Genomic DNA, 17,796 nt, shown 5'->3' on the forward strand with positions numbered 1-17,796 from the left:
AAAAAGGGGGAGGGTTTTTTTTACATGTCGCGCCATATCTCAAAAGCGATTTATGATTATTGCTTAAAACTTTACACATGTCTTTGTTATATTAATCTAAAGATCTGTATACTTTTTGGTGATGATTCAAAATTTCATTTTTGAGTAATTGAGTATTTTGTAAAAAAGGGGGAGGGTTTTTTTTACATGTTGTGCCGTTTCTCAAAAACAATTTATGATTATTGCTTAAAACTTTACACACTTCTTTGTTATATTAATCTAAAGATCTGTATACTTTTTGGTGATGATTCAAAATTTTTATTTTTGAGTTATTGAGTATTTTGTTAAACAGGGGAGGTTTTTTTTACATGTCACGCCGTATCTCAAAAATAGTTTATGATTTTTGCTTAAAACTTTACACACTTCTTTGTTATATTAATCTAAAGATCTGTATACTTTTTGGTTTGGATTCAAAATTTTATTTTAGTGATATTTAGTTTTTTGTAACAAAAAAACAGGGTTGGGGGTTTCACATGTCCCGCCGTGTCTAAAAAAAACAATATATGGTTATTGCTTAAAAATTTTCTCAGAAACTATTTATGATTATTGCATAAATCTTCCACACAAGACGTCGGGCGTATCATGCGCTCATGGCGCAGCTGTTTATTTTGTATAGCATACGTGTAAGGCGGGCACACCAGCAGGAAGTGGTACTTGATAGGTACAGATCCCATGAATTCTGATATATGGACTATACATTTTTACTAATTTAAAACAAAATTCCTCTGAGTCAATTAAGATCAATGGTAAGAATAAATCGACAAAACAATACGATGGTCAGGAGAAAAAATATTTATCAATGTTGGACCTGTTTCTATATATTAACATTTAATGTGTTAACTGATTTTAATTAACGTTTGCTCATGACAGACATAAACCTTCGTTATTTGGACTTGGTGAATAGCTGTCTCAAAGGCAGTCATACCACATCTCCTAGTTATATATGAAATGGTTTACATACGTTTTTGGAGCCAAGAGAACTTTAAGAGCTCATCTAGATGTCTTTTTGAAATTGAAATATTGCATAATAGATAATATATATATATATATATATATATATATATATATATATATATATATATATATATATATATATATATATATATATATATATATATACGCATGAACTTAGTTAAAAGATTGAGTAGCGAAAGTCAACGTCCCAATCAAAATTCAACCTTTTAAATTAAATCTTTTAAACCTATGACAAACATTAGGGATAGCATATTACGCCAATAAAGTTTGATTTGCACCGTTTGAATTGTCAATATTAGTATATTTACATATGGTCTTAATTGTCAAGGTGTAAGACTTATTGATATACCTAGAGTACGCTACCAATTGGCATCTACCCAACCCAAACATCGATCTTAGATCGATATCCTCTCCCGTTATCCACGGTGTGCAAAAATTCAAAGGACTACATGATTGACAAGCTTACAGTAATTTTATTAGATTAAAGAACTAGATATTACGAATTCAAATATATTAAAATATGATATTAAATCTGTGAAAAGTTGTATTTTGGCAGATGATGGGATTTATTATACACCTTTAGTATAGGACATCCAAGGTTAGTTGAAATTTTTATCGTTGAACATTTAAATTTGAATTATTGTTAAAGTACTATTAAATTCAATTTTAATGAATTTCACATAGCGTGATATATCAATTATGTTTTTATGCAGGTAATTCACACTAGAATATCCGACAAGTTCGTACTGTTAGGTAAGCTCTTTGACATTTCCATTTTACAATTCTGAAGTTGAAATATGTTGATATTGTAATGAATACTTGAAATTTTATTTAAGTCTATACGATGCATAATTTTGCACCAAGTGGGATTATAATATCTAATGAATATGAATAACTATATGACAAGTCATTAGACAAATAGTTTCTTTCCGGAAATTATAGTAAAGAAGCGACCATGTTTTACCACACTGCTTATATCTTAGTCTTAATGGATATTGGAATTATAATATAATATCTACCTATACTAGGAACTTAATGTTTTGTAGATTTTTATTTCTTCTTTTGGTGATCAATCACACGAGTTGCTGAATTGCGATAAAGAAAAATTAGCTGATTTAAGATGTAGACAAATCTAGTTGCGTAACCAAAGTTCTGTTACATTATATTTTGACTGGTTAAAGGTAAGCTGCCTTTGCCACATCTGATATTGTTAAATTCATGTCATGTTACTTTTAAAATCATTTATTTTGAATACACGTTATTCATTCAGGATACACAGTTTTTGAAGCAGTTAACTTCCTTGATACTTCTGAACACTAGAGAGAATGTCCCAAAAGTAGTTAACATGTCTATAATGAACCTAAGGATTGTATACATGTAAACCATCCGGCAAAAATGTTTTATTGAATTTTACTAAAATATCATGACCAAAGGACTTTTCTTCTGAAGAGGTATTCTCTGAGGGTTTTCTGCTCCCTCTTTCCTTTGCTTGGTGGTTTTTAAGTGCTATTTTCGGTGACGACATTCTTGTCATTACAAGCAATATTGAGAGAGCCTGGATAACAGTTTTGCTCGATTTTGATTTCAGCTTCGGAAATGTTGGAAATAAGCCATATATGATTTTTTTTTTTATCTAGGAAATCTACACGGAAATGCTAAATTATTAAACACGTTTCTGCAATTACTCGATATCAGCGACAAAATTATAAATATTAAGTAATTGTTCATTTCAATAAATCCATTTCCTGGTTTTTTCTACAATTCTCATTATACACTTTTGATAATCTCCGAACTTCATTGGCAATCAAGGAAATATCGAGATTTGTGTACTGATACCATTAATTATCGTATTTGGTTTAGAAATCAATAAAAACTTAATAACTTCTATGAAGTAATTTTCTGCAAGAATTCCTTTTTTGAAAAGTATAACAGATATATTGATGTTTGCCATTTTACAAAATCAATTCTATGTTCAATTTTTCTTGCGATGTACAATTCGTTATCAGTTCCGGTTAGATAATAAAATGTCAAAGGTACAAATGTTAGCTGTCTATACAATCAATAAGTCTTTGTTTTTTCTTCTGCTTAAATATCATTCATTAATATTTATCAAAATAATACAATAAGTCTACTAATTTGAAGATAATAAACAGAGTTATTTGATTAAAGCCTGTTGGAACGATTTCTCTCACTTCCGATAACGGGTACAAACAATTTAGCTAGGTAACATGGAAAACATGTGGTCTTTTCGGAGGCAACTGCAACGGTACGAAAGTTTGTATATATAATTGAAAATATTTTATTTCGTCTATGTTTGAAGTATTACTAAAACAACATAAGCAAATGCTACAATCGAAAATTGTTCAATAACACACAACAAATCTTCAAAATTATCAATAAGACGTCTTTTTTAGCACCTGTGAACAGATAAAAAGAATCTTCAACATTTTGTTAAAATACCCTAAACAGGATAAATAAAGATATAAAATGAAAACATTGTCATATTTGTAAGCGTTATCTTAAGAATGTCACAAGTCAACACACAATTGGTTATCTTTGAAAATCATTTAAAGACGTACAGAGGACTTTTTAAAAGGTCTCTAATTTTAAACTCAATATTTCAAAGGACACCATTTAGAATAAAATATTGTGAATTGTATTTAAACTATTTAATTACACAAATCTTACACGTATTCTTACCTAATTTCCTCCTGTGAACGGCAGACATCCACAGGAATTCTCATTGGAAAGGGATAATACGTTGTCAGGGGATTTCACGCTGTTTAACACGAAAGAAAGATATATCGGAATTTAACAATATTTTACTAAAACTATATCTGGATATTGGACCCTTTTACAGCATGTGTTGTCATTGGTTCTTTACATTAAAGGTAAGAAAGTTAGCTCGGGTCAAGACAGAAATAAGTTAAACCAAGGAGGTTATAATATAACCTCCTTGGGTTATAATATAACCTCCTTGGTTAAACAATCTATTTTTTAGAATTCTGTACTAAGTGACAACACCTGATTTTACATGTATACGGGATTTATTATTTTCTCGTTGAGCTATAACCCTTAAATCTTTTTCCTTACAAAATATGTAGACCATTCTCACGTTTAAGCTTAGAAGAGCGAAGAAAAGGGAATTAAACTGCAGATATTTTATCACATTCAAAACAATAGTGTCAAATAGTTTATTTTGGAAAATTAAACTCGTTAATAAAACTCCAACCGTAATAAAAATACAACGGCGCTCAAAATCGGGATCAACTACTCATCTATTTATATGGTCATAGAAATTTGCTTTTATAAAATTATATATTGTTTTCACCCGGGCAAGGATTTGTATATCAATACTTTACAATCCTTGTTTTAACTCAGTCTAGATGTTCGGCGCCTTTCCTGACAATAACTTATTCCAGGCGGGCTATTATATCTGATCAACTATGTCGATGTGAGTAAGATGAGGATATACGCCATTTCCTTTTTGACTGTCCCTTTTATTTTAACGTAAATAGATAAAATCGTGTACTAGTTCAGTGAAAATGGACGCCACACTTAACTCCAAAACATATAAATGAACTAAAATTAAAAAAAAAAAAACATACAAGGCAAACAAAGGTCAGATGCCCCTGACTTGGGACAGGCGAAAAATGCGGTGGGGTTAAACATGTTTTTCGAGATATCAGCCCTCCCCTTATGTGCGTTTATTTCCGATGAAAAGACCACATGAGTGAATCAATGTACATCTCGAAGCTCTCTGTGGACGGTGGATTTCTCTTGTCGATGATAGGATGTAAACCGAAAAACAAAATCTTGTTTCGTTTCTTACTGGATTTATTCTAATAGAGACGAATTCAGACCAAAGCATAGTAGTTAATCTTTGTATAATAAAAGTTATTCGAAAGTAGTTCATCTTGACATGAATAAGTAATTCCCACACGTACCGTAGCCAAGAAAAAAGTTAGAAATTAAACGATTACGACGCAGTGTAATTTCAAATGTAATTCAGTTATAACTTTAAACTAATCTGATTTAATTGTAAAAAATCTGTGGTAAAATGTAACAAGGTTATTAAAACCTTAATGTTCTATCGTAATAACACCTATAACACTTTTTGATACAGTTCCATAAATTATATAAGCATATCTTGTTTGTTTAAAGATAAATTGATCTATTAAAATTATATATATGTTTATTAAATCGTTCCTTTATGTGCAGTGACACGGACATATTAGTTAGTGTACTTATCGTGCCCTATTATTGTATGGACTTTATTTTTACGCCGCCATCAATGGCCTTGATTGATACAAAAGCTAGCCATTTATGTTTTACCAACTGCCAAAATAATACTTAGAACGCTGTTTTCAACTTACTGCCTGTATAGACGGTTGCTATTTTGTTGGTCTATTTCACTCCCTTATGGTGTGATTTTTTCAACTAACATTTTGGTAGGTTTGTTTTTTCCAAATTTAATTCAAATTTAGAGTAGTTTCTTGGGAATGCACATACTTTCCGAATAAAAAAAAAAAATGCAAAAGGGTAGCACAGAGTTTTGCTATTGGAAACAAGTTTCGTCATTTTAGAAATACAACAGCCATTCCGTAGTTGTGCGGAATATATCAGATAAAACTCCTAATTTCGATAGCGGACCGGCGCGCTCCTACTCCGGCGCAAGGAAATTATCCAAGAGCCGGCATTACTTATACATTATGTATTTGTAAGTGTCGCTTAAATAGCCGCCTCTACACTTCACTCTCCTGTGATAGTCAAATAACTTCTCGACAAGCATTTGCCCTATCATAAGTTTGTGTTTATCATATATGAAAACACTTCTTGGCCTTGACAAAGCTAGGGGACAATGCTAGGGCGTAAAACATCAATCAATCATGAAAGCCCTGCTCTGTTTAATCATATGGATATAGTCTTCTCATTGTTTTTTTTTTTTTTTTCAATTTATCAAGAAAAATATGCTTACAGTTCATCGTGCTAGTTAAGATTTCAGAGTTGGGAAATCAGGAAGAAATGTCAAATTAAATCAATAAGCAATGTATACCCTATCGTAGTTGTCAGGATTTCATATTGAATTACGTTCTTCAAAACTCAAGTACGTTTTAGGCCGTTTGTTTGTCTTTTTGATCGATGTTAAACTTAAAATATTAGTCTATATATCAGTTCTTTTCATAACCAGATTTTGTTATCTTAGGAGGTTTACTGAAAATCTGTTGCTTTCGAACTGGCTAGTCGAGCAATTGTTGAGTTGTTAAACCCTGCACTTACTTTGTCATCGTTTATTTTATTATATCACGTTGTAAGGATTGTATCCTTTCCTTTTCATACAGTGTGTTTCGGTTTTGTCTAGAAGATAATATACATGTTTATAATAATACACATTTAAAATGTGATCTGGTCTGACGGAAGGGACATTTAGATGAAGTCAGCATTATACTTTGTCAACGTTGATATCTAAAATGTAACAATTATACTTTAATTTGAAATTTTAATTCTAAATATCATAAATACTCAAAATGTTGACTTAAATATGACTGAAAAAAATACCCGCCTGATGTCAAAAAAATAATCCATTAATCCGTCTTTTAAGAGATTATATAAAATATAATTGCGACACCTATAATGGCCATTGTGGTCATATAACAGATTTGTTTTATGTTCTTTCTCCAACTTTATTTGATTTTCCGACTTTATTTGATTTTAATGAAAAAAGAAATGACCTATTGCACTTCTTAATAGATTGTCTTGATACAATTCCTGAATTTGCAGAAAAGATTTAAGCATGTTTGAAAGAAATAACCCATTGTACTTCTTAATAGATTGTCTTGATACAATTCCTGAATTTGCAGAAAAGATATAATTTCCATATTTCAAAGGTGAAAATATCGATTGTCACACGGCCGTCTCATTGTGTTATATTTGTGTTCTAAGATGCAGTAATCACCAGACGACTGTTTCTGTTATGCCTTATCAGTTATGATACTTTCAAAAAACTATGCGAAGAATTAAGATCCACAATAAGGCCAATTGAGCTTGTTTTGATCAAGACGTAGCAATTTCCTTTCCAATTATTTGTTAAGGGAATGATCAATCTTATATTTTCAAATACGGATCTGGAGAAAAAATACTACACGGCAGAAGAAAAAGTAAAATCACATAAATACCGAACTCAGAGGAAAATTCAAAACGGAAAGTCCATTATCAAACGGCAAAATCAAAATCTCAAACACATCAATCAAATAGATAACAGCAGTCATATTCCTGGCTCGGTAAGGGCATTTTCTTATGTAGAAAACGGTGAATTAAACCTGGGTTTAAAGCTAGCTAAACCTCTCACTTGAATGACAGGGATAGTGACATAACATTCCATTATTTTGACAACGATGTGTGAACAAAACAAACAGAATAACTCTTAATCTTTTAAGAGACAATAATAACAGACAAATATATTGCATCGAAACCAGATCAGGACTCCTTCAATTTTGTTTCGATTCCCAAGCATTTCCACTTGTTGAGAAGATCATGGTTTACAGACAGATATACACCGAATGATGGCAATTAGCAAGGAATTGTAAATAAGATATAGGAACATTGAAATTACTTCTATCAAACAATTTACCATCTTTGACCCTTCAGCCAGGGAATATGAGAATATATCAATAAGAACCTTTGTTCCAGCCCTTGTCTTATTGGCATTTTGTGTCTCTTGAATTGACTGAGACTTTTAGTTTGTAGTTTATTAATAACTTTTTAAGAACCACTGCTTTTTAGGGCATTACTTATTGTAAACACTAGTCTTTTGTTGAAGAACATATGCTAACCTCTCGATCTCTTTTCTTTCTACATCTCATTGACGTTGCTAAACATAGCCTTTCTTTGAAGGCAGTTCGTACTTGAATATTGCCTTATTTGAGCCTCAATATAATATGTACATATATTCCATATTCCAACTAACGTAAACACTGCTCAAATTCCACCTCCACTTCAGTTTTTAACACCTGAAATTTAAAAGAAATAATTAAATTTAAATTCAAGACGACTCATGTTTAATTTGTTAGACTTTAATAGAATTAAAATTAAAATTCTTACCTTGGATCTACGATACTAGTTGTACACAAAGGTATTAAAATTTTATAAAATGTGTCCAAAACGGTAAAAGATATCCATAGGTCGTCTTCACAGTGTACTGTTATTTTCTTCTTAAACACGTCTTATTCAAAATTTTTAATATTTATTTTCAAGTGTAATGATCTATTCCATTCTCAGTGGTGAGATGGAATAATTAATCAATATATTGAGATATTTCATTTTAATCCATGTTCAATTTCAGTGGTGACATAATGTAATAATTAACAGAATGAAAATGGCAGACGACGCAGACGAACTGATCGACGCTGGCGAAGAAATAACAATCAAAACCAGCACGCCAAGATCTTCAAAATCTTCAGAATTGCCAAAATTTACAGATATTAAGACGACAGGAAAGCCAAAAAATAAAGAAAACAAACCAGAAGATAAGAATTCAAAGACATTGAAGAATTCAACAAACACCAAAGAGCAAGAACGAACTCAGGAAAAGGTGAATATTTTCAGATGCGACAAATTTGAGGCAGATTTTTTTATGTATCTTACATATTTGTTGGGATTGGTAATGTATGTCATTTTATATAAGTATCTTCACTGCATGGAATTGTTTAGTATGTTGTGGACTGAGATCGTTGATGCCATATTTGTAAAAGTCCGTCGATTCAAATAATGTTGTATCGTTAAGGATTAATCGAGAACACCTTGAAGGTCAGTTGCAAATATCTTATTACTAGTAATTACAATTTTATGATTTCTTTACGAAACATAAGTGTGGCTAAAATGATGACCTGCCACGTCCAAATAATGCTCCTCCAACTGCATATTTTTCAGTGATTTGTAACCCAGTATGCTTGGATGGGCAAATAAATTAAATGTTCTGTTATTTTTGACTGTATAAATGTGGTTTAAGGATACCATCCATAAACTTAATTTTCTTTAAATATTTGAAGTAGCAGTAATTTTGATTGTTGACCTATATAAATGTGTCTCTCCCTTCCTATTTTCCATCTGTATAAATTTTATTTCAACCAAGCATGAGAAATTCAAGCTACCTTCTGGAAACTATTAATTATTTTTGTCCTGGACTAATTTGTAGCAGTGACCTTCACCTCTGACATACTGACCCCGTTATCACATGACCACTTTCCCTTTTCTATACATTACGTCTGTGTAAGTTTCATTCCAATCAAGTAATGATCTCAACATTTGGACTTTTAATCTATTGGTCGTTTATTGACTCCACCTTGTCTTAAATCGAGACATTTCATAGCTTGCTCATACGTATGCTGTGTGGTGACCTCTTCTTGTCTTCTATTGGTGACTTCTATATGTGTATTTTGGTAAATTTTATATCTCTATATTTGTTATTGACTTGTACTTTTTCGTTGAACCTTATTAATCTTTTCGTTTTTTTATTTACGATTGGATTATCATTTACATTTACGGCACATCTAATCATAAAACTAAATGTAGAAACTAACATCTCTTCAGAACAACTGTCCGACTTTACTTCACGGATTAGGGATTTAAAAGTACAATTTGTACCTTATATAAAGCATACAATGTTTCCAAATATAACAAGAACTGAACAATTATGGCGACTTTCAGACTGGTCTTATCTGTGATTTACACACCCCATTACCAATCAATTATATTGATAAAGTTTTAAATGCTAACCTATTCACATCACAATGCAAATATAAACCATTTCACCAAAGTTGATTTGAAATACTTATCATTAAGTACTTTTTATATTACATTTATGTTTGAATAATAAAAAAGTTCAAAACCAACTATCAAAATATACTTTCAGATAGCACGAGGTCCGAAGTCATTCAGCGAAATTTATATTTATAAATTGACGTAATGATAAAATGGTGTTCGCAATAATTTGATCTTAATGCTTTGACTTATATTTACATTGTCATCTTAAAGAAAGTGAAGTATAGCTCCATTGAGTCCAATAACAATCTTTCTATGATAATTGGAAGATTATTATTGATGACAATGTCTGACGATTCTGTGACATTATTATTGATGACAAAGTCTGACGATTCTATGACATTATCAAAGAATAACAATGTCAGACGATTCTATGACATTATCAAAGATAACAATGTCAGACGATTCTATGAAATTATTATTGATGACAATGTCAGATGATTCTATGACATTATTATTGATGACAATGTCTGACGATTCCGTGACATTATTATTGATGACAATGCCTGACGATTCTATGACACTATTATAGATGACAATGTCAGACGATTCTATGAAATTATTATTGATGACAATGTCAGATGATTCTATGACGTTATTATTGATGACAATGTCTGACGATTCTTTGACATTAGTATTGATGACAATGTCTGACGATTCTGTGACATTAGTATTGATGACAATGTCTGAAGATTCTATGAAATTATTATTGATGACAATGTCAGACGATTCTATGAAATTGTTATTTATGACAATGTCAGACGATTTAATATTGATGACAATGTCTGACGATTTATTATTGATGACAATGTCTGACGATTTATTATTGATGACAATGTCTACCGATTATATGACAGTATTACTGGAGAGGATGTCTGGCGATTGTTTTAGTTCAACTTGAACGACAATTTCGCTGAACTACTTCAATAGTTTTCCTTAAAAAAAAATACGATTTCTACATGTATATCAGCATTATTGTACATCTCCATATTAGTTCATGGAGTATAATGTCAATTCCAACTATTAAGTGCACGCTGTTACAGCACGCATACAAATATCTGTAATCTGCATGAGTATTGATTGTAGTATCCCGTTACACAGAGTGCAGATTGAGTACTGTATAGAAGCTCTCATTGAGTAATAAATCTTATTTCAAATCATGTTTAAAAGTACGAACGAATGCAGACACTTAATTTTTAAACTTTTTTTTCATTGGCGATGACATTTTAACATGTTTGTCTAAATAAAAACTACATTGTTTAAATGCTGAAAGGTTTTTAAAACTTTATATATTATATTTTTCGAAGTTTATTGAAATGCTTCCATATAACATCAATTACTGCTGAGCTATTCACTAAGTGCTTTCACTAGAATTTAAATGGTAATACTTTTATTCATTAATAAAACATATATTGCCTATGCATAAAACGGCTATTCTAATTATAAATTTGAATATTTTATAGATTCAATGATTTTTAATCATACGGTTGTACCGAATGAATTTATGCATTAAAACGGATGTGTATGATAATTATATGTCGCATTACATGTTTTACAAAAGTTCTTGTCCGGACTCGGGACGATTTAAAAACATGATTTTGTATGACAAGAAACCTTATATTGTGTGTGAATGTGTTTTTGATGTATTATCGGGGTTTTGGCTATAGTTGCATTATTTCTTTGCACAAACACTTTTACATATAATTTAACTATGAAAATGACCTTGTATAGTCGACAACTTTTCAGTCCTTGGTAACAACAATCTGGTGTCCTATTTCCTTAGTATCTGTTAATCTGTATTTTTTTTTAAATTATGCTTTCACACATTTCAATCATTTTTTTTTAATATTCATCTATACATGCAATGTTTAAGAGTTTAGAAAGACGTCCATTTTTTCGTAACTAGTACTCATTTTTATTTAGGGGCCAGCTGAGGCCAGCCTCCGGATGCAGGATTTTCTGGTTGCGTTGAAGACCTATTGGTGTTCTTTGTCTGTTTTCTGTTCTTTGGTCGGATTCTTGTCTCTTTGACATATTCTTAATTTCCATTTTCATTGTAGTAGTGTAGTACATATGTAGTATTAGATATTACCTCCAGTTAAAACATACAACACCTTATATTATGGATAAAACTTTAAATTCTATCAGGGTTTGAAAGATAAAAAGGAAAGAAAGAAACGAAAACCAAGTAGTAATGGAAGTGTCCAAGAGAAAGATAATTCAGAAAATGACGAAAGTGAGGAAGAGGAAACAGAAATGACAAAGGAAGAAAAAGAGGTAGGCAACAGAAAATCAAATACTAGTATCGAGCTGGTTCTGTAATGAGTTTATATACAAAAACTGGGTCGATGCCACTGGTGGTGGAGGCTTCCTTACCGAGATTATCACGAGCCACATAAAAATTAACTGTATACAAACCATCGATTTTTCCGAAATATTAAGGCCGTGTTATCCCTGGAAGATACCACCTTAGCTGTAGCATTCGGCAAAATCCTTCCAGGATGAGGATCATCAATGCATTCTAACTTCGTGCTTTTGTGGATTAAATGTACGTCTGGCATACAAAATTTTACTCTTGGTATATATATGATGAGAGTTTATTTACAGACACTGGAATATCAGTGAATGACCAAAGATTAGCGAACATCCATTACCGACATTTTACAAAAAGGACAATGTTAATTAAATGAACTGTATAATTGTTGATATCCAAATTATTATTATCCTCACAGCTGGATTATTTTTCTATGTCAAACGCATTGATATTGAACATTCTCAATTTGTTTTGATGCAACTACATGAGCCTTTCATTTTTTTCTTTCACAAAAATGAACACTTTACCAGTTATTGGGTAAAAGTTCATAATGGGGTACATTCCTCGTCTTGAATTTATCCAATTTGGAGACGAGTAAATTACAATTCTAATGTAAACAGTTTTAAGAAAACTGTCATATTTCAATCACAAATATTTTAGATGATCATAGATCAAAACTGGATGTCATTGTTCATTATTTTTCTGGTGTAGTGATATTTTGTTATCAGGGAACATTAATACATCGATAACTTAGTGTGCAATGACTTTTCTTTTTCTATTCCCCCCCGATTGGTTCCGTTTTTAATAATTGTGAAAAACGACTATTGCTAAGTTCGAGCAGGGAAAACTATTTTTTTGACATTTTCGTACGCATTTAGATTTGCAAGAAATTCATAAATTATTTTACAAACTAATATTACGTTTTTGATATATCAGAGCTAAAAGCAAGCGTCATACCAATATTAAAGATTATACTTTTATCATATAACTGAGTAAAGATATTATTATTGCCTAATGACGCAACCACATTAGATAATGTTTAAGTCCGCATATTAAAGGTTATGACATAATTTTTTTATAGTTATTAAGATTATAATCTAACAAGAAAACCATATAAGTAACCAAATCATTATCAAAATAGCATTAAGTAATGCCTATACCATATTGAGTAATATTATCAAAACAGCATTAAGTAATGTCAATACCATATTATGTAAAGAAAAATGGCATAAAGTAACTTAAATAATAAAACCCATAACGTAATGTCAGAGTACCACAAGACAGCTTTGGCGTATTTCTAATGTATGAAATTACGATATGTAAAGACCATTTCATTTTTTTCTGGTTCCAAAACATAAACACATTTTGTTTATGTTTTAATTGCTCAATAAGGTGGTGTTTTTGTAATTGATGTTTTTGATTAATTCACAGGACATGTATAATGCAGTTAGGAATGGTGATTTCCTCACTCTTCACAATTCACTGGATAAAAAGAATGCTGACATCAACATGACATGGGTAGTATGATAAAATATTCAAATGTCTTCAGTGGCGAATCAAGGAATTTTCATGAGAGGGCCCACTGACTGTCTAAGAGATGCAGACTCCAGTTATGCTTCAGTGATTCCCTAAATAATCAACCATTTCCTCCCACAAATCAGCCTCTGGTATTAATTACTCCAAAAGCATTGATTTAAATTAGCATTTTACGATATATTCCTGTCGTAAGCAACGGGTCATTATATGAATTGCACAAAATAGAAAAATACTGTCGATCGGTATTAGATTTTAATCAATACAAAGTATCTCAATTTCATCGTTTCTCAAGAACGATCAAATTTCTATATAATTGTTCTAAAATCAATTTTAGATCAGAAAAAATGTTTTTTGCAGTCTGGTCATTTTCGGAACTGTGAACGTGGAAAAAGTCGGACTAATTTATGTATTTCCTATTTCGGACATTTGGACTTGTTTCTTATATTATTTATAGTTTCTGTTTAATCTTTCGGACAATTTCATTGTAATTCAACAGACAATGTACTTTGATTTGCATTCTTAAAGATCTTTCATGTGTGTCACTTTTTAATCTAAAACTGTGAGAAAAACTATACAAGGGATTGTGTTAATTTATGTTACACAACTATTTCTTTTCATAATTATTTTAATCCGTTAATGTCGTACATTGATAGAATGAAATTCAAAACAGTGTGGCTGTGGCCATTGATTGACACATTAAATTCATTCATTGACTGGGACAATTTAGGTGAACGTTTGTATGTAAAGACCACTGCTCACTATGTACTTTTTAAAGACACTTAAACTATGGGGTCACCAAAGGTTCTCAACACCTTAATAAAGTAATTCGAAAAATTAATCAGAAATAACACGATGTTTTGATTTATATCAATTATATAAATCAAAACATAAAGGTTATTCCTGATTGATTTTTCGAATTATTTTATAATTAATGGCGTTAAGAAACCTTTGGTGACCCCACAGTTTAAATGTCTATCGTAGGTACGTCGTGAACAGTGGTCGTTACAAACAAACGTTCACGTAAATTGTCCCAGTCAATGGATGAATTTAATGTGTCAATCAATGGCCACAGCCACACTGTTTTGAATTTCATTCTAATTCTTTTCAATATCTGTTTTATCAGTTCTTGTCCAGGACATGTATGATAACAATGACATTAATCCGTTTTTCAATTACGGTCCATTGTTACTTTAAAGTGTTAATCTTATGTTTGTAAAATTTGTCAACTTTATTATGATGTAATCTTAATTCTTTGGCAACCTGTAAACATTGTCTATCTTTATAATGTTTCGACTGAAGTTAATTCTTCAGTCGGAGTCAGCCTTTTGAACTGACATCATCCGTTCATTAAAGTGAAAATAAAATCCATACTGAAAGTCTTCGTTTGTATTCGCTCTACCAGTCTGTGAGTTAGTTCCGCCAGTGGATTTATGTTCAATAGGCAGGGGACCAGTCTTCGGTCACTGTCATTCGTTTCAGCATCTTCGCCAGTTTCAGCAACAGAACCTGTTGCACGGTAGCAAACATTCCAGTAACAACAACGTTGTCACAGAACTCTTGCTTTTTTTTTACATTCCTTTTATATTTATCAATCTTGGAGTAGTTTTGAGCACATTGGGGGATTGAAAAAAAATTAATACAATAAAGATAAAATTTGAATTCAATAACACATTTGTGTATTTCAAAATATTTTTATTTTCTAATATTTATCGATATGTTGAACTTATATACAAACGGAATATGAAAAGCCGGACTTCACAACAATCAAACGATAATAAAATTATAAAATTTTTGAAATCTTTTTTGTCTTTCAGTACAAAGAAAACCTATTGATGGTAGCAATCAGGGCAGGACAAACAGCAATGGCTGAGTTTCTGATAGATGTTGGAATAAATTACAACCATAAAGCTAAATATTTTGTAAGTTTCGAAAGCTATTCGTTTCGGATCGACACAGTTAAAATGAGTTCAATAGTGAAAATGGTATATTCAACATTGTAAAACTCGTTTTGATAGTAAGCGCATAGAATATTGATACATATTTTTTCACGAATAGAAATCTGGCAAAAAATAAAATAACAAAAATAACGAAATTCAAAACAGAAAGTCCCTAATCAATGGCAAAATAAAAAGCTTAAACCCATCAAACGAATGGACAACAGCTGTTATATTCCTGACTTGGTACAAGCATTTTCTTATGTGGAAAATGGTGAATTTAGCCTGGTTTTATAGCTAGCTAAAACACTTGTTTGACAGTCATATAAAATTCCTGTGAACAAAACAAACAGACGTAATAGGTAAAAATGTCAAAAGTAGGGGTACAGCAGTCAACATTTGTTTTGTAGTATTAATAACTACAAAACAAAGAAATATGTCAAAAATAACGAAAAAAAGGCTTAGGCATAGACAAAACACATAATTAAAATCGAAAGACAAGAATACAAAAGTTTACCATAGCACAATAACATAACGACGGAATGTATAAGTACCGAGCCACGTATAATGGATTATACCAAAAATAGACTAAACAGTAAAAGAAATAATTTACAAAGACAAATAAAATACACTAGAACACGGAATGTTTAACAATAAGGTCTTGGTATCTCCCAATGAACATTTTGAGAAAAAAAGGACGAGACGTTCTTTAACATCACCCTGGTTCTTCAACTTTTTGCTCAGACACTGGCCACCATTTATAAAGTCTGAATAGCAGCTGCAAGCTCTTGCAAATCACAATAAAATTATGTATGAATAATCTTATAAGATTCCGTACAACAAAAATTTGCAATAAGAATTACGTTAAATATTGACAGATTATTTATAATCGCATTCTGAATGCGACAATGACGCTTAATTTCTCCATTAACAGGATTTAAAAGAAAAGGACAAAAAAGGTAAACGTATCAGCTGCTATGAAAGAAGTTGTCGAGATCTAGCATTTGACCTCGGAAATGACCACATCGTTGAGGTTATTGATGTTAAAAATAAAAACGTGTTCCCTTTTGTGCGAGTGGAGCCGAGACAAACATGGGAAAAACGACCTCCGCCCCCACCCTTGCCAAAACACCTTCTTCCACCCAGGGAAATTGAGAGTGAAGAAGAAGATAACGATACATCAGACAATGAATCGGATTCTGGACATTTGAGTGACAAAAATAACGAATCTTCTTTAACAGATGTTCTTGACAAGCTCAATGGTAAAGATGATGGCTATGGAACAATGTCTCCCTCTATGTCGCCATGTTTAGGAAATTTTAATCCACACGTGTATGTACCACCTGAAAAACCGGTAGTAATGCATAAACCGACAAAAGCATCAATGGCGTTGCAAACACACAACAGTCAATTTTACCAAAGACGACTCGTCAGCAAGAGTGCTCCCTCGATGCGCAATGTACAAGTTGTTGGAAGTTACGCACACGAGAAAAAACAATGGGAACTACGTCGTGAAAAAACAGAAATAGATGATAAAATATCTGTCCAAAGTCTGCCATTTTTTCTAACTCATCCGTCATCTGCCAGTAGCAGGCGGTCATCAACTCTAACAACAGCGTCGTCACCTTTAGCCGAAGTTTCGAAGATTTTAGGACAATCACGACTATTAAAACGAGAATCAGAGCGTCTTTCTACGCAAAGAAGTAAAACAATTATTCCAACATTAAAGATAAATCAGTGGTGCCATAACCAAAACAATGTCTTTAATAGACTTTCAAAATCAGCAACCAACAAACGGATTCAGTGCTCTAATTTCAGTGTTAGTCGCGAATTCATTAGACACCATCGGAGATGATAAAACATGTGCCAATTGAAAACATCGGCGATGATAATAACCTGCCTTCGGAAAATATCGAAGACGAGTATCTGTTATCACGTTCTCTTAAATATTCACGTTAAAGTGGAAATCAATTTCTAAAAATATTTAGAAAATAGTTAATATCATGAAATCTGGATTTAAAAATTCAGTAGTCAAGTATTAGTGTGTTAGTAGTATTAATTATGACCGTGTTGTCAAAACACAATAACGTTACCATTTATTACATGCTCTATTACATGATATATTTTTGAAACTGTCGTACTTCATTTTTTTCTGAAACGATAAAACTGGAGATATAA

The 17,796-nt window shown here is 31.6% G+C and overlaps 1 protein-coding gene across 4 annotated transcripts; it reads left to right on the plus strand.

The window, feature by feature from the left end:
* The first annotated feature begins 1,416 nt into the window (after nt 1–1,416).
* LOC143069322 (uncharacterized) lies at nt 1,417–17,796 on the plus strand. Of its 4 annotated transcripts, none has more exons than XM_076243922.1 (7): nt 1,417–1,612; nt 1,728–1,767; nt 8,357–8,605; nt 11,983–12,111; nt 13,580–13,666; nt 15,499–15,603; nt 16,553–17,796. In XM_076243922.1, the coding sequence occupies exons 3-7, from the start codon at nt 8,384–8,386 to the stop codon at nt 17,471–17,473; spliced, it is 1,464 nt and encodes a 487-aa protein (XP_076100037.1). In that variant the 5' UTR covers nt 1,417–1,612; nt 1,728–1,767; nt 8,357–8,383; the 3' UTR covers nt 17,474–17,796. The 4 variants fall into 4 exon arrangements, with proteins under 4 accessions (XP_076100037.1, XP_076100029.1, XP_076100022.1 ...); XM_076243914.1 differs by lacking the exon at nt 1,728–1,767 and adding an exon at nt 2,061–2,195; XM_076243907.1 differs by lacking the exon at nt 1,728–1,767.

The sequence above is a fragment of the Mytilus galloprovincialis genome, chromosome 1, assembly GCF_965363235.1.
Source record: "Mytilus galloprovincialis chromosome 1, xbMytGall1.hap1.1, whole genome shotgun sequence".
NCBI lineage: Eukaryota > Metazoa > Mollusca > Bivalvia > Mytilida > Mytilidae > Mytilus > Mytilus galloprovincialis.